This window comes from Trichomycterus rosablanca, chromosome 1, assembly GCF_030014385.1.
Source record: "Trichomycterus rosablanca isolate fTriRos1 chromosome 1, fTriRos1.hap1, whole genome shotgun sequence".
NCBI classification, from domain to species: Eukaryota; Metazoa; Chordata; class Actinopteri; order Siluriformes; family Trichomycteridae; genus Trichomycterus; species Trichomycterus rosablanca.
This window is the reverse complement of record NC_085988.1, coordinates 53010850-53035987: the sequence shown is the minus strand read 5'-3', so window position 1 is coordinate 53035987 and position 25138 is coordinate 53010850. Positions and strand designations below refer to the sequence as shown.

The 25138-nt window shown below is 40.3% G+C and overlaps 1 protein-coding gene across 2 annotated transcripts in view; it reads left to right on the top strand.

Annotated features, from left to right (window-relative positions):
* Window positions 1–25138, top strand: part of cacna1c (calcium channel, voltage-dependent, L type, alpha 1C subunit) — a 243825-nt gene that overhangs the window by 108474 nt on the left and 110213 nt on the right. For both annotated transcript variants that reach the window (XM_062994612.1, XM_062994606.1), the window contains exons 16-19: window positions 3669–3783; window positions 9714–9831; window positions 15297–15366; window positions 15982–16111. In XM_062994612.1, coding sequence (XP_062850682.1) covers window positions 3669–3783; window positions 9714–9831; window positions 15297–15366; window positions 15982–16111 — 433 coding nt within the window. The remainder of the gene's footprint in view (window positions 1–3668; window positions 3784–9713; window positions 9832–15296; window positions 15367–15981; window positions 16112–25138) is intronic.

Below are 25138 nucleotides of genomic sequence, written 5' to 3'. Positions count from 1 at the left end.
GCTGGCCAGGAGGATAGTGAGAGAGGTGAAAAAGAATCCAAGGATCACCACCAAGGCCATCCTGGTGAATCTGGGCTCTGCTGGTGGCAACGTCTCAAGGCAGACAGTCCAACGGACACTGCACACTGCTGGGTTCCACGGACGCAGACCAAGGAGGACGCCACTTCTCTCGCTTGGCCTTTGCAAATGCTCATCTGGACAAAGAAGAAGACTTCTGGTCTTCTGTTTTATGGTCAGATGAAACAAAAATTGAATTGTTTGGCCACAATGATGTATCCTTCATTTGGTGTAAAAAAGGAGAAGCCTTCAACCCTAAGAACACCATCCCCACTGTCAAACATGGTGGTGGGAACCTAATGATTTGGGGGTGTTTTTCAGCCAATGGACCAGGGAACCTAATCACAGTAAACGGCATCATGAAAAAAGATCAATACATCAAGATTCTCAACAACAACATCAGGCAGTCTGCAGAGAAACTTGGCCTTGGGCACCAGTGGACATTTCAGCACGACAACGACCCAAAACACACAGCAAAAGTGGTGAAGAAATGGTTAGCGGACAAAAACATTAACATTTTGCAGTGGCCCAGCCAGAGTCCTGACTTGAATCCAATTGAGAATCTGTGGAGGGAGCTAAAGATCAGGGTGATGGCAAGGAGACCCTCCAACCTGAAATAGTTGGAGCTCATCGCTAAAGATGAATGGGCAAAAATACCAGTGGAGACATGCAAAAAGCTGGTCAGCAATTATAGGAAGCGTTTGATTGCTGTAATAGCCAATAAAGACTTTTCTATTAATTATTGAGAAGGGTATGAATAATTTTGGACATGCCACTATTTGTTCAAATGTAAATAAAAGCTGAGAAATATTTTTTTCCATAATGATGCCTCTTGTACATCGTCTTATTATCTTCTGGGAGACGCCTGTGTCATTTCCGGTCCAAAAAAAAAATTGCTGGTTGAATAAAAGTAACTTTAAGTCAAAATTTGCCAGGGGTATGAATAATTTCGGGCTTCACTGTACATATACATATAAAACAGTATACACGCATATACTTATATACACATACATATGTCCACATATATACACATACATATACATATAAATTAGATTGTGCAAGTTGTGTAAATTGGTCCTAAATGCTATTTTCGTTGAGGACTCTAATAGCTTGTGGGAAAAGGCTCCTCCTCATCCTCTCCGTTTTGGCTTTTAGAGCACGAAAACGCTTCCCAGACCGTAACAAAGAAAACAGTCCATTACTGGGATGACTGGGGTCCTTTACTATCCTCCTGGCCCTTGTCCAGCACCGTTTCCTGTATATGGACTGCAGGTCAGGAAGCTCAGTCCGGATTATGCGCTCAGCTGAACGCACCACCCTCTGTAGAGCCTGCCTATCCTGCTTGGTGCTGTTTCCGAACCAGGTTGTGATGTTTCCCGTTATGATGGATTCAATGGTGCAGGTGTAGAAGTTACGAAGCACATTGGATGGTAGTTTGAAGTCCCTTAAGCGTCTGAGGTGATAAAGACGCTGACGGGCCTTCTTTGCCAGCGCAGTGGTGTGGCAAGACCATGACAGGTCTTCAGAGATGTGAACTCCAAGGTACTTGAAATTGTCTACTCTTTCCACTGCGGTGCCACTGATCATAACAAGGTGGTAGTTCCTCTCCTGCTTTATGCTGCAGTCCACTATCAGCTCCTTTGTCTTGCTGACGTTAAGGAGGAGATTGTTGTCCTGGCACCAGTCCTCCAGGTGTTTAATCTCCTCTAGGTAGGCCCTCTCATCATTGTTAGAGATCAGGCCCACCACAACAGTGTCGTCAGCAAACTTGACAATGGTGGTAGAGCTGGAAGTGGCCACACTGTCATATGTGTACAGTGAGTACAGCAGGGGGCTCAGGACACAGCCCTGGGGGGCGCCAGTGCTAAGGGTGAGTGTGGGTGAGATGTGTTTTCTTACCCGCACAGCTTGTGGTCTGTCCGTCAAAAAGTTAGAGATCCAGTGACACAAGGATGGATGAAGTCCCAGGTTCTCCAACTTGATGGTTAGTTTAGAGGGGATAATCGTGTTAAATGCTGAGCTGTAGTCAACAAACAGCATTTTAACATAATTACCCCTCCCAGCGTCCAGGTGTGATAATGTGGTGTGAAGGAGGTAGGTGATGGCATCGTCTGTGGAACGATTGTGGCGGTATGCAAACTGTAAAGGGTCCATAGAGTCCGGAAGTGATGAGGTGATAAAGTCTCTGATGATCCTCTCGAAGCACTTCATCACGACTGATGTCAGGGCCACTGGGCGAAAGTCATTGAGGCAGGCTGGCTGGTTCTTCTTCGGGACTGGAACGATGACGGACTGTTTGAAGCACGCTGGTACGATGCACTGGGTCAGGGACAGGTTGAAGATCACCGTGAACACCGGTGCTAGCTGGTCCGCGCAGGCTTTGATGACTCGGCCGGCGATCCCGTCTGGTCCTGCTGCTTTCCTGGTGTTCACTCTCCTGAAGGCTCTCCATACATCACTCTCCCTGATGATGAGGGGTCTCTGCGTTCCGACGAGCTCCGTCTGCATGCTGGTCACGCCGGTAGCGCTGATGGCATCGTTAGCGCTGTTAGCGTTGCCGGCTGCTGCCTTGAAGCGAGCGTAGAAAGTGTTCAGCTCGGTTGCCAGAGACGCGTCCGCACTCACCAGTCTGGAGGGTGGGCTTCTGTAGTCCGTGATGGTCCATAGTCCCTGCCACAGGGTTCTAGAGTCACTCTGCTGGAACTGTGTCTCTATTTTCTCCCCGTAGCGCCGCTTCGCCTCTTTCACCGCTCGGCGTACTCCGTAAGACGCAGCTTTATATTCCTCCATGTTACCGCTGATGAGCCCCGCATTGTAGGCAGCGGTGCGAGAGTTCAGAGCATCGTGGACGCATTGAAGATGCATTGAAGGAAGCATTGAAGATGGAACGTGGCTGGGTCTTCCAGCATGACAATGATCCCAAACACACCGCTCGGGCAACGAAGGAGTGGCTCCATAAAAAGCATTTCAAGGTCCTGGAGTGGCCTAGCCAGTCTCCAGACCTCAACCCCATATAAAATTTGTGGTGGGAGTTGAAAGTCCGTGTTGCCCAGCGACAGCCCCAAAACATCACTGCTCTAGAGGAGATCTGCATGGAGGAATGGGCCAAAATACCAGCTACAGTGTGTGCAAACCTGGTGAAGACTTACAGGAAACGTTTGACCTCTGTCATTGCCAACAAAGGTTATGTTACAAAGTATTGAGTTGAACTTTTGTTATTGACCAAATACTTATTTTCCACCATAATTTACAAATAAATTCTTTAAAAATCCTACAATGTGATTTCCTGGATTTTTTTTTTTCATTTTGTCTCTCATAGTTGAAGTGTACCTATGATGAAAATTACAGACCTCTCTCATCTTTCTAAGTAGGAGAACTTGCACAATCAGTGGCTGACTACCTTTTGGCCCCACTGTATATGCATATACAGCTGTAATATTTGCAAAGACTTTTTCTCTTTCTATGTCAGTTAGTATCCTTAAGTTCTATTATTTGATCTGTTTTGTTATTCTCATTTTATTTATACTAATGCATGGGCTAGATCACTGTTCAGGTCTTGGTAAAGCTTTTTTTAAAAACATATTTAATATTATAATCCTTAACTCCTTAAGATATTCTCCTCAATGTCTTTTTGGCCATTGCTGTGGACAACCTTGCAGATGCAGAAAGCCTGACATCTGCTCAAAAGGAAGAGGAGGAAGAGAAGGAGAGAAAGAAGCTTGCCAGGTATTGTAACCAACCGTTAATTAATGCTAAGTCACATTCTTTAACTGAACTTTTGATACCTCTGAGTTGTGTGACAGTCAAAACATTTTGAATGTTTCAGTTTTGTATTCATAAGTTAATGTATACAAAAAGTATAATAGTAAGTCTATATATATATATATATACTGTATATATATATATATATATATATATATACAGTGTATCACAAAAGTGAGTACACCCCTCACATTTCTGCAGATATTTAAGTATATCTTTTCATGGGACAACACTGACAAAATGACACATTGACACAATGAAAAGTAGTCTGTGTGCAGCTTATATAACAGTGTAAATTTATTCTTCCCTTAAAATAACTCAATATACAGCCATTAATGTCTAAACCACCGGCAACAAAAGTGAGTACACCCCTAAGAGACTACACCCCTAAATGTCCAAATTGAGCACTGCTTGTCATTTTCCCTCCAAAATGTCATGTGATTTGTTAGTGTTACTAGGTCTCAGGTGTGCATAGGGAGCAGGTGTGTTCAATTTAGTAGTACAGCTCTCACACTCTCTCATACTGGTCACTGAAAGTTCCAACATGGCACCTCATGGCAAAGAACTCTCTGAGGATCTTAAAAGACGAATTGTTGCGCTACATGAAGATGGCCAAGGCTACAAGAAGATTGCCAACACCCTGAAACTGAGCTGCAGCACAGTGGCCAAGATCATCCAGCGTTTTAAAAGAGCAGGGTCCACTTAGAACAGACCTCGCGTTGGTCGTCCAAAGAAGCTGAGTGCACGTGCTCAGCGTCACATCCAACTGCTGTCTTTGAAAGATAGGCGCAGGAGTGCTGTCAGCATTGCTGCAGAGATTGAGAAGGTGGGGGGTCAGCCTGTCAGTGCTCAGACCATACGCCGCACACTACATCAAATTGGTCTGCATGGCTGTCACCCCAGAAGGAAGCCTCTTCTGAAGTCTCTACACAAGAAAGCCCGCAAACAGTTTGCTAAAGACATGTCAACAAAGGACATGGATTACTGGAACCATGTCCTATGGTCTGATGAGACCAATATTAATTTGTTTGGTTCAGATGGTCTCAAGCATGTGTGGCGGCAATCAGGTGAGGAGTACAAAGATAAGTGTGTCATGCCTACAGTCAAGCATGGTGGTGGGAATGCCATGGTCTGGGGCTGCATGAGTGCAGCAGGTGTTGGGGAGTTACATTTCATTGAGGGACACATGAACTCCAATATGTACTGTGAAATACTGAGCAGAGCATGATCCCCTCCCTCCGGAAACTGGGTCGCAGGGCAGTGTTCCAGCATGATAATGACCTCAAACACACCTCTAAGACGACCACTGCTTTACTGAAGAGGCTGAGGGTAAAGGTGATGGACTGGCCAAGCATGTCTCCAGACCTAAACCCAATAGAACATCTTTGGGGCATCCTCAAGCGGAAGGTGGAGGAGCGCAAAGTCTCGAATATGAATATGCTCCGTGATGTCGTCATGGAGGAGTGGAAAAGCATTCCAGTGGCAACCTGTGAAGCTCTGGTAAACTCCATGACCAGGAGAGTTAAGGCAGTTCTGGGAAATAATGGTGGCCACACAAAATATTGACACTTCAGAAACTTTCACTAAGGGGTGTACTCACTTTTGTTGCCGGTGGTTTAGACATTAATGGCTGTATATTGAGTTATTTTGAGGGAAGAATAAATTTACACTGTTATATAAGCTGCACACAGACTACTTTTCATTGTGTCAAAGTGTCATTTTGTCAGTGTTGTCCCATGAAAAGATATACTTAAATATCTGCAGAAATGTGAGGGGTGTACTCACTTTTGTGATACACTGTATATATATATATATATATATATATATATGGATATATATATATATATATATATATATATATACAGTGGGGCCAAAAAGTATTGTCAGCCACTGATTGTGCAAGTTCTCCTACTTAGAAAGATGAGAGAGGTCTGTAATTTTCATCATAGGTACACTTCAACTATGAGAGACAAAATGAGGGGAAAAAATACAGGAAATCACATTGTAGGATTTTTAAAGAATTTATTTGTAAATTATGGTGGAAAATAAGTATTTGGTCACCCACAAATAAGCAAGATTTCTGGCTCTCACAGACCTGTAACTTCTTCTTTAAGAAGCTCTTCTGTCCTCCACTCGTTACCTGTATTAATGGCACCTGTTTGACCTCGTTATCTGTATAAAAGACACCTGTCCACAGCCTCAAACAGTCAGACTCCAAACTCAACCATGGCCAAGACCAAAGAGCTTTTGAAGGACACCAGGAAGAAAATTGTAGACCTGCACCAGGCTGGGAAGAGTGAATCTACAATAGGCAAGCAGGTTGGTGTGAATAAATCAACTGTGGGAGCAACTGTAAAAAAATGGAAGACGTACAAGACCATTGATAATCTCCCTCGATCTGGGGCCCCACGCAAGATTTCATCCCGTGGGGTCAAAATGATCATGAGAACGATGAGCAAAAATCCCAGAACTACACGGAGGGACCTGATGAATGACCTGCAGAGAGCTGGGACCAAAGTAACAAAGGCTACCATCAGTAACACACTACGCCGAGAGGGACTAAAATCCTGCAGTGCCAGGCGTGTTCCCCTGCTTAAGCCAGTACATGTCCAGGCCCGTCTGAAGTTTGCCAGAGAGCATATGGATGATCCAGAAGAGGATTGGGAGAATATCATGTTGTCAGATGAAACCAAAATGGAACTTTTTGGTAAAAACTCAACTCGTCGTGTTTGGAGGAAGAAGAATGCTGAGTTGCATCCCAAGAACACCATACCTACTGTGAAGCATGGGGGTGGAAACATCATGCTTTGGGGCTGTTTTTTTGTAAAGGGGACAGGACGACTGATCCGTGTTAAGGGAAGAATGAACGGGGCCATGTATCGTGAGATTTTAAGCCAAAACCTCCTTCCATCAGTGAGAGCATTGAAGATGGAACGTGGCTGGGTCTTCCATGAGGCTGGGTCTTCCAGAGCATGACAATGATCCCAAACACACCGCTCGGGCAACGAAGGAGTGGCTCCGTAAAAAGCATTTCAAGGTCCTGGAGTGGCCTAGCCAGTCTCCAGACCTCAACCCCATATAAAATTTGTGGTGGGAGTTGAAAGTCCGTGTTGCCCAGCGACAGCCCCAAAACATCACTGCTCTAGAGGAGATCTGCAAGGAGGAATGGGCCACAATACCAGCTACAGTGTGTGCAAACCTGGTGAAGACTTACAGGAAACGTTTGACCTCTGTCATTGCCAACAAAGGTTATGTTACAAAGTATTGAGTTGAACTTTTGTTATTGACCAAATACTTATTTTCCACCATAATTTACAAATAAATTCTTTAAAAATCCTACAATGTGATTTCCTGGATTTTTTTTCTCATTTTGTCTCTCATAGTTGAAGTGTACCTATGATGAAAATTACAGACCTCTCTCATCTTTCTAAGTAGGAGAACTTGCACAATCAGTGGCTGACTAAATACTTTTTGGCCCCACTGTATATATATCTGCCTGGCCAAAAAAAAGGTCACCATCTGGATTTAGCTAAGCAAATAGGTAAGAGCCTCCCATTGGATAATTACTGCATGGGTGATTATGTTTCAGCTGGCAACAAGTTATTTAACCCTAACTTATGCAGTGAGTAGCTTCTCATTTGTTAAACAACCATGTCAAAAGACACATCCTGTGGTCGTGGAAAAGATGTTAATCTGTTTCAGAAGGGTCAAATTATTACAGAGAAATATACAGAGAAAACATCTAAGGAGATTGCTGAAACTACTAAAATCTGAGAACTGTCCAACGCATTATTAAAAAGTGGAAGGACAGTGGGGAAACATCATCTTCGAGGAAGGAATGTGGTCGGAAAAAAATCTTGAATGATCGTGATCGGCGATCACTTAAACGTTTGATGAAATCAAATGGTAGAAAAACTACAGTAGAACTCAGGGATATGTTTAATAGTGAAAGTAAGAGCATTTCCACACGCACAATGCGAAGGGAACTCAAGGGATTGGGACTAAACAGCTGTGTAGCCTTAAGAAAACCACTTGTCAGTGAGGCTAACCGGCAAAAATGGCTTCAATTTGCTAGGGAGCATAAAGATTGGCCTCTGGAGCAATGGAAGAAGGTCGTGTGGTCTGATGAGTCCAGATTTACCCTGTTCCAGAGTGATGGGCACATCAGGGTGAGAAGAGAGGCGGCTGAAGTGATGCACCCATCATGCCTAGTGCCTACCGTACAAGCCTGTGGGGGCAGTGCTATGATCTGGGGTTGCTGCAGTTGGTCAGGTCTAGGTTCAGCAACGTTATGTGCCCAAAGAATGAGGTCAGCTGACTACTTAAATATACTGAACGACCAGGTTATTCCATCAATGGATTTTTTCTTCCCTGATGGCACGGGCATATTCCAAGATGACAATGCCAGGATTCATCAGGCTCAAATTTTGAAAGAGTGGTTCAGGGAGCATGAGACATCATTTTCACACATGGCCATTGGCCACCACAGAGTCCAGACCTGAACCTCATTGAGAATCTTTGGGATGTGCTGGAGAAGACTTTGCGCAGTGGTTTAAATCTCACATCATCAATACAAGATCTTGGGGGAAAATTAATGCAACTCTGGACAGAAATAAATGTTGTAACATTGCAGAAGCTTGTGGAAACGATGCCACAGTGAATGAGTGCTGTAATCAAAGCTAAAGGCGGTCCAACGAAATATTAGAGTGTGTGACCTTTTTTTTGGCCAGGCAGTGTATAACTTGCATTTGTCTTTGAGCCTGTGTGATTATATTCATTACAGAAGCATGTCTGTTTTTAATGCAGTGTCTACTGTGGGACTGGTGTTTACTGGCAGTAAACATTTTTGGGCTTGTATTTTTTTTTTTTTTTTTTTTACCCCCTTTTCTCCCACTTTAGCACATCCAATTTCTACCCGTCAATCATCCTCTCACTAATGCTGGTCCCTTCTCCTGATTGGGGAGGACGAGGCTGCTCCACGCCCCCTCCGACACGTGCACAGCAATCGAACATCTTATCACCTACACTTGACGAGTGCAGTGCAGTACAGCGCTGTGTACGGAGAGCCACACCCTCTACCGCACTCCGTGCAGGCGCCACCAACCAGCCAGCAGAGGTCGTAATCGCACTAGTCTGAGAGAGAGTCCCCCGTCCGGCTTTAATCCCGCCCCTATCTGAACAACAGGCCAATCGTTGTTCATGTAGCCACTCAGCCTCAGCTGGCAGGCAGTGCCGAAATTCGATACAATGTATTCGAGATCTCAGCTCTGGTGAACAGCGTGTGTTTTTACCGCTGCGCCACCTGAGCGGCGGGGCTTGTATCTTTTAAAACTATTTGCTTAAAAGGTTCCAAACCTCCACCCATTCTTAGAAATGACTTTATAAATGTTGCTTCTTTTATACCTAATCACGATAGCATCGCCTAATACCTTTTTTCCGATTTGTGGAAAATCTGTGGAAAATTCTAAAACAGTTATTTTTGGTTGGTTCACCAACTTCCCAGTCTTTCATTGCCCCTGTCTCATTTTTTGGATCATGTCGCAGTTATCAACTTAGGAATTAGCATAGATTTACTAAAATTGATTTGAAAAAAGATAAATGTTAAGGCAAAACATTAAATATCACTTTTTGTGCTATTTTAATGAAATACTTGTAAAAGAGAATGCTTAATTGAACTGCTTAATGTTTTAATTATATTTTACTTGCTGCCCCACCCTTTTTTGGAATGTGGTTTATATTTAATTTATTTGTGTATCCTTTTTTGCTACATCATTTTACTTTTTGATAAGAAAGCATTAATATTTGTTTATGCAGTTTCAGGTTACAAAGTCAGGTGCAGATTTTAAGTTGTTATTAAATCTGCTGTAACTTTGTATAATTGCGTTGTGTTCCAGAATTGCTAGTTTGGAAAAGCGGCAAAACAGTGAGAAACATCCAATAGAGGATGAAAAAAGAGAGGAGAAGATTGAGATGAAATCAGTTACTTTGGATGGAAAAACATCAACCACCAAGGTATATTATACATTTGTTTACATTAACACTTTTATAAATACAGAATGGCATGATGGCCATTTTGGTGCATCTAGAGCAAAAGATAGGCAGAAGCAGTTGTCAAGTATTTTGACTTTGTGTTGTAATTTTAATAAAAAATATAATAATCAAATAAAAAAAGTCAATTTCAATTTTACCAAAGGGATGGTCTGATCACATTGACATGCTGTCATATGCATTTTATAAAACAGTGGCTTTCATATTGACTCTTGACTGTCATAAAGTTTTCTTTTATGGAGTGCTGCAAATATGGTTGTCCATTCAACACGTTCTCCCATCTGTCTACAAAAATCCTAGAGCTCATTAAGACTGACAGTTGGGTTCTTTTTCTACCTCCCTGACCAAGGCCTTTCTTACCCAGATGCCCAGATTGGCTGAATGGCCAACTCTAAGTTTAAAGTGCCAAGCTTCTGTCATTTCAAAATTCACTTAATGGCTTGTTTTTTGTCTAGATGATGCAGTGTAAATTGTGGGCCCTTATAGATCCAGATGTGTGCCTTTGCAAAACTATATCCAATCAAGTGTAGAGTTTACCCTAGACTAATTGAGTTCTGGACATACCTAAAGAAAACTGCAACAAACAGGATGCACCTGTGTACAATTTGTAATGTCACAACAAAGGAAATGAATATTTTTGTAAATAAGTTTTGAGTTTAAAAATTTATTTTATTAATTTTTGAATTAGAAGCAGAGTGATGTGTAAAAATGATCATCAGTTATATCCATTAAAAATCAAATACACATTCACATGAGTTTGAATCCACTGTATGTTAAAACACCATATTTCTAACACTTAAGGACATTTTACATGTTAAATAATGTTAAAGTTGGGACAGTTTGTAAACTGCACTAAAAACCAAAAATCTGTTATTTGTGATTTTTCCAAATCTTTATTTAGAGAACAGATTTCCAATGTTTTTACTGACCAACTTAACTCTATTGTGTAAATATAAACATATTTAAAATTTGATGCCTGCAGCGAATTTAAAAAGTTGAGATAGCATCATGTTTACGTGTGTGTTACATTACCTTTCATGTTAATTGTACTTTTCAATTGTTTGAGAACTGGGGTAAAATGTTTGTTTTTGCTTGATACAAGGTAGCTGCTCAGCAGAGCATAGTCACCTTTGTGTGGTTATTTTCTCCTCATGCCATACATTTTTACAGTATATAATAGGAGAGAGCTCTGGAATGCAGGCAGGCAATTCAAGCAAAAGCACTCTATGTCTCTGAAGCCACACTGTTGTAGTGCATGCTGAATGCAGCCCGGCAACACAACTGTGGTCAACATAAGTCGTAAACTTTCCTGTAATCATTGAAGCACATGTTGACTTTACTTTTGAATTATTTTTTTTTATAATCCAGCATACATTTGCGATGATATATCTTGTTTCTAATAACAGATCAGTCATTTTCTGATGGAGTTAAGTTCAATAGGTCGATTCTTTCTCTCACCCTCAGAATTAAATTCCGAGCATGAAGTTCTGGATAGTTATAATGTTTATTGAGTTGTGAAACACATACAATGGATATTATTAAGAAAATTGTGTAACTAAGGGTTCATGATAAAAGTGTACATCTGCAGGTACAAACTATTACTGGGAAATAGTAATAATTATCTATAGTGGATCAAATGGTGGGTAGAACCAGGAAAGTTTAAAGCCTAATTAAATTGTATGCAATTGATGGAATTGGAAGCAGATAATAAAGTATAGAAATCAATCACTTTACCCTTGAGCATATGAGGCATCTACCTGTTGGCTGATTAAGAAAGACTTTGCAGGGAGAGACCCGTAGCCGAGTCACCTCATGTCTGTTGGGTCTGGCCCTGTTCAGTGGAGAAGTGGACTTTTCCTTGCTTGCAGCACTCTGCTCAGGTGCCTCTACCCAACAAATGCTGTCAATTCTGAGTACAAAGATCAGCACTCCCTATGCAATTCAGTGAAGAGGTTGGATTCTCTATTTGCAGCCGAGAATCAAACAGAACCGACCAACTGAGCTGACTCATGGATCGGCATCAGCTGCCCGAACTCTTTTGAACAACTGCATGATGCATTCCCTTCAGGTGATGTCAACTCTGAAGAACTCTTAACGCTTCTTTTTAAACTTGAAGACTCTAAAGACTTCAAAAACTGAATGCTGTCCCAACTGAATAACCATACTGCCTCTTTTCAATTCACTTAGAGAGGTGTGGTGTGTAGTGGATGTAGCCAATAGAAGATGAAGGATCACGTGACGAAATTAGATCTGTCCTGCTTCCCACCATGGTGATTAACCATTTGTGGTCGCCGCTCAGGTGGCGCAGCGGTAAAACACATGCAGTTCAGCTGAGATCTTGAATACATCGTATCGAATCTCGGCTCTGCCTTGCCAGCTGAGGTTGAGTGGCTACATGAACAACAATTGGCCTGTTGTTCAGATAAGGGGAAGGATTAAAGCCGGATGGGGACTCTCTCTCAGACTGGTGCGATTAAGACCTCTGCTGGCTGGTTGGTGGCGCCTGCACGGAGTGCGGTAGGAGGTGTGGCCCTCCGTGCACAGCGCTGTACTGCACTGCGCTCTGCAAGTGTGGGTGATAAGATGTTCGATTGCTGTGCACGTTTTGGAGGGGGCGTGGAGCAGCCTCATCCTCCCCAATCAGGAGCAGGGACCAGCATTAGTGAGTGGATGATTGACGGGTAGAAATTGGATGCGCTATAAGTGGGAGAAAAAAGGGTAAAAAACCCCCAAAAAAACCCCATTTGTGGTCAATAGGTGATGCTAAAAGCTTAGTTTTGACAAAAAAAACTTATCTGATAGTATGGCTGGCTCATACCACTTTTTTTTTTTATGTCCGATACCGATACCAATCCGATACCGTTATTTCTCCTCTCAAACAACTAAGCAGTAATAATACATAAATACTAAATAACAACGCTTGGACTGTGAAACAAATATTCTAAAGGAATAAATACTAGGGCTGTCAAACGATAATTTTTTTTAATCGCGATTAATCTCAGAATTTCATATAGTTAATTGCGATTAATCGGCCTTTTTTTTTTTTTTTTTTTTAAGGAGGTGGTTTTAATGTTATGGCTGATCGGTGTACATACACTAACATACACAAAAACTCATTCACAATCAACACAGTCTTGTTCCCTGGGTTCTGACAACTCATACTGGTGACTATATTACTTGCATCTTTGCACAATATTGCATTGTTTTTGCACCTTATTCTCACCTTATTCTACCTGCTGCTATATAAACCCTACGCTGCTAACTGGATATCAGAATACGTTTTTATTATTTTATTAACATGTCTAATACACATAAATGATTACAACAGTGATTTAAGCATGCAGTACAAATGTTTTTTAGCCTTGTATACAGGATATTGGTATCATTATTCTAATTGATATCATAATTCTTAACACTATATTTTGAGTCAGAGCATTAGCAAAATAGAAAGGATACAACAAAGGTATAATTATGAGGACAGTATGTCTAAGGTTACTATTCATAGACATAACAACAATTACAACTTGGCTTAGTTACTTTCTAAATCGGGTATATTATGGCTCAGATCCCAATTCAGGTCACTGGAATTCCAGATGAACGTGTGTGTGTCTGGTTTGAGGGGAGTAAATTGTCTGGTCGTCTGTAAAGGTCTAGATGTGGGATTCTGAAGTAAAGAATGCATTTGCATGCACAAGGGAGGAAGTAGATTGGGGGTCTGTTCCTCTGGTACCAGTCTTTGGTGTCCCTTTTCCTAGAGAGGTTGTAAAAGATATCACCTGAGATTAAAGAACAGACTTGCTCCGATATATAAAATATAATATGTGAGGGCCTCAGGACGAAATAGACAGATGAAGAGAGAATTTTTGAGAATAATTTATGAAATAGTCAATTAGAGTTTCGCTACATGTTACTTTCATTTTTGGCAGTGATCCCAGGGTGTGTTTAACTTCATCCTCAAGCACCGATGGTTCTTCGATGTAGTTGAGATCAACATTGATTTCTTGTTTACAGAGATGTTCTGTGAAGTCCTGCCTTAGTTATTTAATTATTGTTTGGTCAGTTATGATCTATACATGCACATCCCTTTGCTTAGCTATTTAAGGTTGAAACTTGGTCCTGATCTTGTTTTACTGGTTCTTGTCCTTGCAGCTCTTTGAAATTCACTATTTAGTTTCCTAAAAATATCATTATTCTTCTTCATTGTGGCATTTCTTTTCTTTTTTGCAGTTTCCACTGTATAATCAGTCATCAGTCAATTTAATCTCTTTCTTTTTATTCTTTCTTCAGGTTTTTGTTTAATTCTTCAGGTTTTTTCTGATTCTTTTTTGATTACCCCTCAGTAAAATGTTCTGATGATTTGACTGTTTTTTTCTTAGTTTTACCCTGTTAGAGCATGTTTATCCTTGTGTTTCATAACCTTTCCTGTTAATGAAACTTATTAATGGTTTGACTGATGACTCTAATTGTTGCAGTGTTGCAGTTCAGGCCAGTCATACTTTCTAATTCTATTAAGCCATGCTGTTGTAGTGTGTATGCGATTGCGATGAGGCCTGGCATCTTCTTATAAATAATCATTGTCCTTCAATGAAAAGATGTCACCTTGATGGCAGAATTTGGCCCTCTAAAATCCCAGTAAATGCCTTTGCATCAATGATACCCTCACACATATGCAAGTCACCCATATCTTGGGCACTGATTCACCCCCATACTATGCTATGACAGATGTTGCACCTTTCACTAATAGTAGTCTGAATGGTCCAGATTTTTGCCACAGAGAACTGAACATCCTTTTTTTTCATAAAACAAGTTGAACCATGGATTTGTCAAATTACAGCACATAAAAGATAAAAATATTTGCAAACTTGTGTTGAGGAGTGCTTTTTACATTTTTTTCTAAAGTTTGGCACAAAGCGGTGACCCATGACAAGTCATTGCTTGCTGATCCTTTGGTGGAGCCTCCTTTTATACCCAATCAGGATTTTCTGATTCACTTTTTACATATTCATCTGCTTATTGTGGAACTATAAACTTTTAATTTTTATTCCCAACTTTTTTGGAGTGTGTTGCAGGCATCAATTTTTAAATGTTTATATTTTTGTACTATGTAATATTTAAATATTTACGAGAATAACAAATCACAGATTCTTCTTTTTACTGCATTTTGTACAATGACCCAGCTTTTTTGGAAATTGGCTTTGTATTTTATACCTCTGTTAGCAAGGCATATTGCTGAAATTCCTGAACTTAGTTATTAATAGGAATGTGTACTTACATTTCACTTGACATTAGTAATGGAAATTTAGGGTTACATATATGTGAGAGTGTAGTGGCGTTACATTTACAAATATTGAAAAAAATCAGCTCAAGATTAAAAAATGTAAGAATAAAAAAGTGAAACTTGATGATTTATATTTGTGTGTGTAATACAGGTCAATATTGATGACTACACAGATGATAAGAATGAGGAGAAGAATCCATATCCAGTGAATGACTTTCCAGGTGCTATACAACATAATTAGACAAAACAGAAAATTAAACCTTATATTTGTGACCACAGGTTACAAACCCCAGGTCTAATGTAACAAAGAAAATGCATAATTTTGTACATTCAACCAAAATCAATACCATTACTGTGTGTTGTCACATTTCATCCATTCATTCATTTATTCATTCATTTGTTTATTTTTTCATTGTCTGTTTTGCCACCGCTTTATCTTATTCAAGGTGGCAGCGAGTACAATTCACCGGTAGACAAGCAGGAAATACCGCAGACAGGGTGCATGTCCATCAAAGAGCAAACACACAACACAGTCACAATTTCAGTAGCTCCAATTAACCTGACTGCATGTCTATAGACTTGTGGGAGGTAACCGAAGCCCCTGGTGGAAACCCACACAGACATGGGGAGAGCATGCAAACTCCTGGACCTGGACCACTCCACCTGGGAATCAAACCCAACCCTTTGCTGTTTAAGCGACAGTGCTAGCCACACTTCAGTCACAGGCTATTAAGAATAAATATGTAGTACTGATTTATTACATTAGTAATAATATGTAGGATTTATTTAAGTTAAACATAGTTTTCCAACTTGCTCATTTTTCTACATTCTAATAGAAGAAGACGATGAAGAACCAGGAATGCCAGTTGGTCCTAGACCACGCCCTCTTTCAGACATTCAACTAAAGGAGAAAGCCGTTCCCATGCCTGAAGCCAGGGCTTTCTTCATTTTTAGCCATACTAACAGGTAAGAAAGTCCATCATAAATAACAGGGAATTGAATATGTTGGGGCAATAGGTAAACTGAAATTGAAAACAATATTTTGAAAAATATATTTTAGAATGATCTAATTAACAACAGTACAAAGAAGGAATTTAATGTTTTACCTTATGAACTTCCAATTCCAATAATGAGACACAAACAAAATAAGACTAGGATCACTGTACAATGTTCAAACAAATAGACCAAAGATTATGATGTTATCATGATATAAAGAAGCATTTTTAAAGGTTCAGTTGTTTTTGACCAAGCATTGGATAAAGTGGGCTTATGGGCTCATAAATACTTGACAAAACCCTTGTAAGTAAACATAGTTTACTGCTGCATCTACAAATGCAGTTAAGACTCTACCAGACTTGAAGCAAAAGTCATATATCAGCAACACCCAAAGATGCTACAAACGCTGAATTGACATTTACAAATTTCATAAATGAACCTGCTTTCATAAAAGCAAGTTAAATATATTGTCTTTGTACAGTTGTAATTGAAAATATGTCTAAATGGATTTTTGTTTACAGTTGTATTCACTTTCTGGTAAAAATGCCATAAAAAGTGAACCTGTAGACGGCAAGGTCGTCCTTTAGTGTCTTGTATGTGCAACAACATAAGATGTGGCTGATGCTACAACTTGTTAATCTAAATGTCTGGAATATTAATAACCAACTTTTATTTATTTTTCTATTTAGCATTTATTTTGCATTAAGGTGGCATAGAGTAGCACAGTTAAAATGAATATTGTCAAGAGTGTGGTTAGGTCTTCTTCTGTGATAGCCATAAAAGAGGTCTACTTATTGTTGGTCAAAAAAATGTGCAATGACATTTTGATGACAAAAAATTACATATACTTGCCCAAAAATAAAAAAGAATGAGTTTAATGTACCAGAACCTGTAGTTCTAAATAGCATAAACAATTTTGTTGTCTACTGTATTGTTGCGCTTCTGTGGCACATACATCTGTAATGAGGTGGGTCACACCTTATCACTGAGGCACCAGGTGTAGCCCAGCACCTGCAAGAATTGAAAATAAAAATGAGCCTTAAACAATACAAACAAAAAAGGATAATGGGAAAATAAAAGCTTTGGCCAAAATAACTGCAACAACTGCAATAACTGCAATTTACAAAAGACAAAAAAAATTGCAGCTCACAATGCAAAAATGGATAGAAATGAGTTAAAAAGGACACACAGAACAAGCCAGGGACAGCATTAGTGGCACACTACCCTATCAACTAACATAGCCCACAGCGAGTATCCAAACGTAGCCGAGAAGTGCCACAACACCATCTAAGCTGTCAGCAGAAAAGCGAACCAAATTAAGCCCAGCATCATGGAGTCAAGAAAAAGGCAGGTTGCTCACAGAGGAATGCGAAAAATCTGTAAGGAAGAAACACCTCCACCTGTGAACACTTTATATGATCAAGGAATACTCAGCATGACGGGTGCGGATGTGACATTACCCCTGTTCTTACATTCTAAATCCAAACCAAATACCAATTAGTCATTGTGAAACTTTCGCAGCTGTGACCCTGTGCAGGTCATCAAGCTCTAATGTACAAACTTACTGACCCACACTTCTCTATTTCTCATTTTATTAATCTCTCCTACCTCCCATTTATTTACCCTAGCAACCACCTGAAATACTGTTTCAACTCTAAAACGTTTGTCCACTATATGCCTACCCGTTTACCTGCCACACCAGTTATCTTCCTTTTTTGTCCCATTTGCACTTGTTCATTTGAGGTTGATCTACTTTACTTCTGCTTGACTGAGTGCAGACCCTTACCAAGTGCATGCTTGCACACACACAGTCACCTTTTCTTAGCAAACCCTCATTATACATTTGGGCCTACCAGGTCTGTCTGCCAGTTTTCCCGGCCTTCTGATCCAACTTTAACCATCAGATGGTGATCAGATGACAGCTAAGCTCCTCTCCTTAACCAAGTGTCCAAAACATACGGCCTCAGGTCAAAAGACAGGACCAAAAAGTCGATCACTGACCCAAGGTGCTTTAGTACCAAGTACACTTATAAGCAACCTGTGTTTAAACATGGTGGTTGTTATGGACAAACCATGATAGCACAAAAGTTTAATAACATCCCTCCGCTCGGGTTTAAAACAGGCCAGCTGTTCCTCCCAATCACTCCTCTCCAGGTTTCCCAGTCATTGCCAACATGAGCATTGTATTCCCCATCAAAACAGTGGAGTCAATGCATGAAGTCTCTTCCAGAACGCTACCATCTACAAGAAGGCTAAATACTCTGAACTGCTGTTGAGCGCATATGCACATATGAACAGTCAAAGTTTTTCATTCTGCAAACTGAAGCCGCATTTAGGCAACCTCTCATTCAAGGGGATGAACTCCACCTGTGCAGCCACCGGCCGAGGACTTGTGAGTATTCGCACACCAGCCCAGCACCTTTCACCCTGTGCAGAATAATAAAACAGAGAGCATCCCCAATCAAGGAGTCTGGTTTTAGAGCTAACACATTGCATAGAGGTGAGCCCAACTACAACCCCCAATCAGAAAAAGTTGAGACAGTATGGAAAATGCAAATAAAATAGAAATGCAGTGTTCCTTAAATTGACTTTGACTTGTTTTTATTGCAGACAGTTTAAACCCGAGATATTTCATGTTTTATCTGCTCAACTTCATTTCATTTGTTAATATACCACCATTCCTGCATTTCAGGCCTGCAACACATTCCAAAAAAAGTTGGGACGGGGGCAGTTTAGGACTAGTAATGGGGTGAAAAAACTAAACAATGATGTGATTCCAAACAGGTCAGATATCAACAGGTGATTGTGATCATGGTTTGATACAAAAGCAGCATTCAGGAAAGGCTGAGTCTTTGATGAGCAAAGATGGCCAGAGTATCTCCAGTTTGTCAACAAATGCAGGAGAACATTATTGAAATGTTTAAAAACAATGTACCTCAAAGAAAGATTGAAAGGGATTTGCATATTTCTTCCTCTACATTGCATAATATCATCAAACAATTCAAGTAATCGGGAGGAATTTCAGTGCGTAAAAGCCAAGGGCGCAAGCTTAAGCTGAATGCCTGTGATCTTCAATCCCTCAGACGGCACTGCATCAAGAACCGCCACTCAACAATAACTGATAAAACCACATGGGCAAGAAATTACTTTGGCAAACCTGTGTCAAGCACTACAATATGGAATTACAGACACAAATGCCACTTAAAACTTTAGTGTGCAAAAAAAGAAGCCTTATGTTAATCTTGTCCAGAAGTGGCATTGACTTCTTTGGGCTCTGAGGCATCTAGGATGGACCATCACACAGTGGAAATGTGTATAGTGGTCAGATGAATCAGCATTCCAGGTCTTTTTTTGGAAAAATGGACGCTGTGTGCTCCAGACTAAATACAATAAGGACCATCCAGACTGTTATCAGCAACAAGTCCAAAAGCCAGGGTCTGTCATGGTATGGGGCTATGTCAGTGTCCTTGGCAAAGGTCATTAGCACTTCTGTGATGGCAGCATTAATGCAGAAAAGTACATTGAGATCTTAGAGCAGCATATGTTGCCTTTAAGACGTCATCTTTTCCAGGGACGTCTGCATTTTTCAACAAGACGATGCAAAACCACATGCTGCACACATTACAAAGACATGGCTGCGGAAGGAGAAGGTACGGGTACTGTACTGGCCTGCCTGCCTGCCTGCAGTCCTGACCTGTCCCCATTAGAGAATGTGTGGAGAATTTTGAAACGAAAAATGCAACAATGATGACACTGTACTGTTGCACATCTTAAGACATGTTTGCAGGAAGAATGAGACAAAATAAAACCTGAAATACTAAATTGCTTCGTATCCTTGGTGCCAAAACATCTATTAAGTGTGGTGAAAAGGAATGGCAACATTACAAAGTGGTAAATGCTTTACTGTCTCAACATGAAATATCCAAGGTTCATACTGTCTGCAATGAAATAAAAGTCAAAGTAAATGTAAGAAATTCTGTGTTTTTTATTATTTGCATTTTCCATGCTGTCCCAACTTTTTCTGATTTGGGTTTGTATATCTAGCTCTATCTCTCATTTGTGCTATGTGGATCAAGTTTGTCTGGATCTTCACTGCAGACCTGTTCATTTTGGGAAACCATACTGGGAGCTCACAGCTCTCAGTGACACAGCCCTGGAGGTCATTAGACCACACAAGCCCTTCCATTATGACAAGACCCAATCCAGGAAGGGAGAACATACCCTAACAATCACTACTTCAGAAAGTAAGATAAAAAATAAACAAAACTTGCAGTAGAAAGCGAGCTATAAAACTATAAGAAAACTATAAAAGTGGGAATACAAAGGATATGGAAATGGAAGAAACATCGACATTCCACAGCTGGAGCCCTTACCCAAACGCAAAACAAGGTCACGGATACCCATATTTCCAAATTGATAAAAGGTAACTATAATGGAACTGCTGTGGTTTTGAAGCAGACTTCTCAGAATTAAAATGAATTGTCCCAACATTTAATCTCATTTGCTCTCTGCCTCCAAGAAAGTTGTTGACCCCAAACATTTAAACTACAACATGTTTTTAAAAAAACATGTATAATAAGGAATAATCCATAGTTAAATCCCTGTACAAACAAATGTTTAAGCAACAGCAATACATTTTATACTTCAAAGACCTGTTACTTTCCACTCAATATACCTACTAATATACCTTTTTGTGTCTGCACTGTATATATTTTGCACTTGTGTTCAGTGTTGCACCTTGGCCCTGGAGGAACATTGTTTCATTTCAGTATGTACAGTGGTGTTAAAAAAAAAAAGCAGTGATTTTTAAAAAGTGAATAAAGCGCAAAATCATTATAATTACTTTTATTTCCATAAATGCAAATGCACTTAATCAAAACATTAACATAATTTAGCCAGTTTGTGTTAATCCATCATAGAAAGTTAAGAAAAATGAATATTAGGCTGTTCAAAAAAATAGCAGTGCCAGCATTTTTCTTTAAAAACTCAAAAAATGTTTGTATAAACTGAAAAAAATGTTTGAGGTTTCACTTTAATTTAAATTACTGAACTAATATTTAGTGGCATAACAATTGTTTCTGAGATCTGTGTTGCATGGAGTCGACCAACTTCTGGCACCTCTGAACAGGTATTCCAGTCCAGGATGATTAGACTACATTCCACAGTTCTTCTGCATTTTTTGGTTTTGCCTCAAAAAAACGCGCTTCAGATATCAGCCCACCAGTTCTTTATGGGATTGACGTCAGGGGATTGGGCTGGCCACTCTATTACCTCAATCTTGTTTGTCTGTAACCAAGATGTTTTGGGTCATTGTCATGTTGAAACACCCATTTTAAGGACATTTCTTCTTCGACATAGGGAAACATGATCTTCTCAAGTATTTTGATATATTCAAACTGATCCATGATCCCTGGTATGCGATAAATAGGCGTAACACCATGGTATGAAAAACATCCCCATATCTTCATTTTGTACCACCATGCTTTACTGTCTTCACAGTGTACTTTGGCTTGAATTCAGTGCTCGTCGGTCGTCTGACATACTGTCTACGGCCACTAGACCAAAAAAGAACAATTTTGCTTTCATCAGTTCACAAATGTTGAGCCATTTCTTTTTGGACCAGTCAATGTGTTCCTTGGCAAATTTGAACCCATTCAGGACATGTCTTTTTCTTAACAACGGGACTTTGCAAGGAGTTCTTGCTAGTAAACTGGCTTCACTTAATCATCTTCTGTACTCACTGGTAACTTCAGATGTTCCTAATTCTTTCTGGAGGTGATCATTGGCTGAACCTTTGCCATTTTGGCTATTCTTTGATCCGTTCAAACAGTAGTTCCACGCTTTCTTCTGCGTCTTTCAGGTTTTGGTTGTCACTTCAAGGCATTTGAGATCATTTTAGCTGAGCAGCCAATAATTTGATGTACTTCTCTGTATGTTTTTCCCTCTACAAACAACTTTTTAATCAAAGTACGCTGTTCATCAGAATAATGCCTGGAACAGCCCATTTTACCCAATATTTCAGAAGGAAATGCGCTATGACCAACATGTGCAACATTTTCCACCCTCCTACTTTAAATAAGGGCCAAAATTGACACCCGTTCTTGTGCAGAATGAATGACTTCACCAATTGAACTCCTCACTGCTATTATTTTGAACAACCCTCTTTCAATCAATGCTTCGAATGAGTGGCATGCATGTCCTAATTGTTGTGTTTGTTTTGTTTTCATTACTCTACTACACTTTCAAGTAACATTTTTGCTAAGTAGACTTCTACTAAAAACAGGGATTTATCAGGTTAATGATGTTGGACTGCTATTTTTTTTAACACCACTGTATATAGCTAATATGACAGTAAAACCTCTTAAACTTAATCGGACAGCCCTACATCACTGCAGGACTGAAATAATAATTTGTCTGACCACAACACGTTTTCACTATGTGATTGTCCAGCCCAGATGCCTCCAAGCCCATTTCACTTCACTTCTGGACGTTGTTAACATAAGGGTTCTTTTTACACAGTAGACTTTTAAGTTGCATTTATGAATTTACCTCAGTATTGTAGTGCTTGAGGTTTGCCAAAGTAATCCCTTTCCCATGTGGTTATATCAGCTATTGATCAGCTGCCACCAACAGTGATCAATCTAAATTTAAGGACATATTCTTGAATACAAGATAGGAAGACATGGGTGGGAGGTTAGTGTTAGATTTGGTACTTACATAGATCTCCATATCATATGCATAGCATTAAAATTGAAGTTTATGAGGGAGGATAATCTGACAAAGGGGTAACATGTTGATAGTAAATAGTTGAGTGCCAAGGACATTTCTTGGGAACACCCTGTTTAGGGTGTCACTAATAGCAAAAAGATGTTTACCAAGAGCAACAAAGTAAAATCTATTAGAGATATAAGATATACACCAGGCGAGGGCAGTGTTTGTAATGTAAGTAAAGGTGGGTGATAAGTATTTCCAATAATCCAGGTACTCAATCCCACAAAGTTGAATCAGTTCATTTGAACACACATTTTGGTGTCTTTAGGGTAAACTAGTTATAGTTCACTATAAGTAATAGGGGTCCCCTGGCACAAAGAGAGCAATAAAGTGTACGCTGTTAGGTGCCAGGAGGAATTGTTTTGTTAGTTTCAGCCACTAACAAAACGAAAGGCACATGTTAGAAGATCTACCCCTTCTATCCAGGACTTTATGGTTTACACCAACCTATAAGCCAGTGTTTTAAAAAAAAACACTTAAGTTACTTGGATGAGTGATAAAACATATCTCCACGTTAATTTGTTGTTCTTTTGTTTGTATGAACTGATTCAACTTTGTGGGGTATGGCATGATTAATGGTGTCAAATGTACAGAAACCAGATTGAAAAGGTTTAAAAAGATCATTGTGCATCAAAAAGACTGTACTTAAGAGGCTACAACCCTTTCCAACAGCTTGGCTGAAATGGGCAGATTATAAATTGACCATTAGTGTTTTTAAGAGTGGCTGTATCCAGACCTGACTTTTTGAGAATAAGAGTGATAGCAGAAGTTTTAGGAGCAGTAAAACCTAAAGTGAGAAATGAGTGAATGAAATGACATATCGGAACAGAGATAACTAAGGGACAATTCTTAAGTGTGAGGGGCAGGAGTACTCTGACTGGTAGATGTATTTGATTTATTTGGTAATTAACTCAGAAATAAAAGCAAGTTCATTAGGAATGAAACATACAGTGTATCACAAAAGTGAGTACACCCCTCACATTTCTGCAGATATTTAAGTATATCTTTTCATGGGACAACACTGACAAAATGACACTTTGACACAATGAAAAGTAGTTTGTGTGCAGCTTATATAACAGTGTAAATTTATTCTTCCCTCAAAATAACTCAATATACAGCCATTAATGTCTAAACCACCGGCAACAAAAGTGAGTACACCCCTAAGAGACTACACCCCTAAATGTCCAAATTGAGCACTGCTTGTCATTTTCCCTCCAAAATGTCATGTGACTCGTTAGTGTTACTAGGTCTCAGGTGTGCATAGGGAGCAGGTGTGTTCAATTTAGTAGTACAGCTCTCACACTCTCTCATACTGGTCACTGAAAGTTCCAACATGGCACCTCATGGCAAAGAACTCTCTGAGGATCTTAAAAGACGAATTGTTGCGCTACATGAAGATGGCCAAGGCTACAAGAAGATTGCCAACACCCTGAAACTGAGCTGCAGCACAGTGGCCAAGATCATCCAGCGTTTTAAAAGAGCAGGGTCCACTCAGAACAGACCTCGCGTTGGTCGTCCAAAGAAGCTGAGTGCACGTGCTCAGCGTCACATCCAACTGCTGTCTTTGAAAGATAGGCGCAGGAGTGCTGTCAGCATTGCTGCAGAGATTGAAAAGGTGGGGGGTCAGCCTGTCAGTGCTCAGACCATACGCCGCACACTACATCAAATTGGTCTGCATGGCTGTCACCCCAGAAGGAAGCCTCTTTTGAAGTCTCTACACAAGAAAGCCCGCAAACAGTTTGCTGAAGACATGTCAACAAAGGACATGGATTAATGGAACCATGTCCTATGGTCTGATGAGACCAAGATTAATTTGTTTGGTTCAGATGGTCTCAAGCATGTGTGGCGGCAATCAGGTGAAGAGTACAAAGATAAGTGTGTCATGCCTACAGTCAAGCATGGTGGTGGGAATGCCATGGTCTGGGGCTGCATGACAGCAGGTGTTGGGGAGTTACATTTCATTGAGGGACACATGAACTCCAATATGTACTGTGAAATACTGAAGCAGAGCATGAGCCCCTCCCTCCGGAAACTGGGTCGCAGGGCAGTGTTCCAGCATGATAATGACCCCAAACACACCTCTGAGACGACCACTGCTTTATTGAAGAGGCTGAGGGTAAAGGTGATGGACTGGCCAAGCATGTCTCCAGACCTAAACCCAATAGAACATCTTTGGGGCATCCTCAAGCGGAAGGTGGAGGAGCGCAAAGTCTCGAATATCCGCCA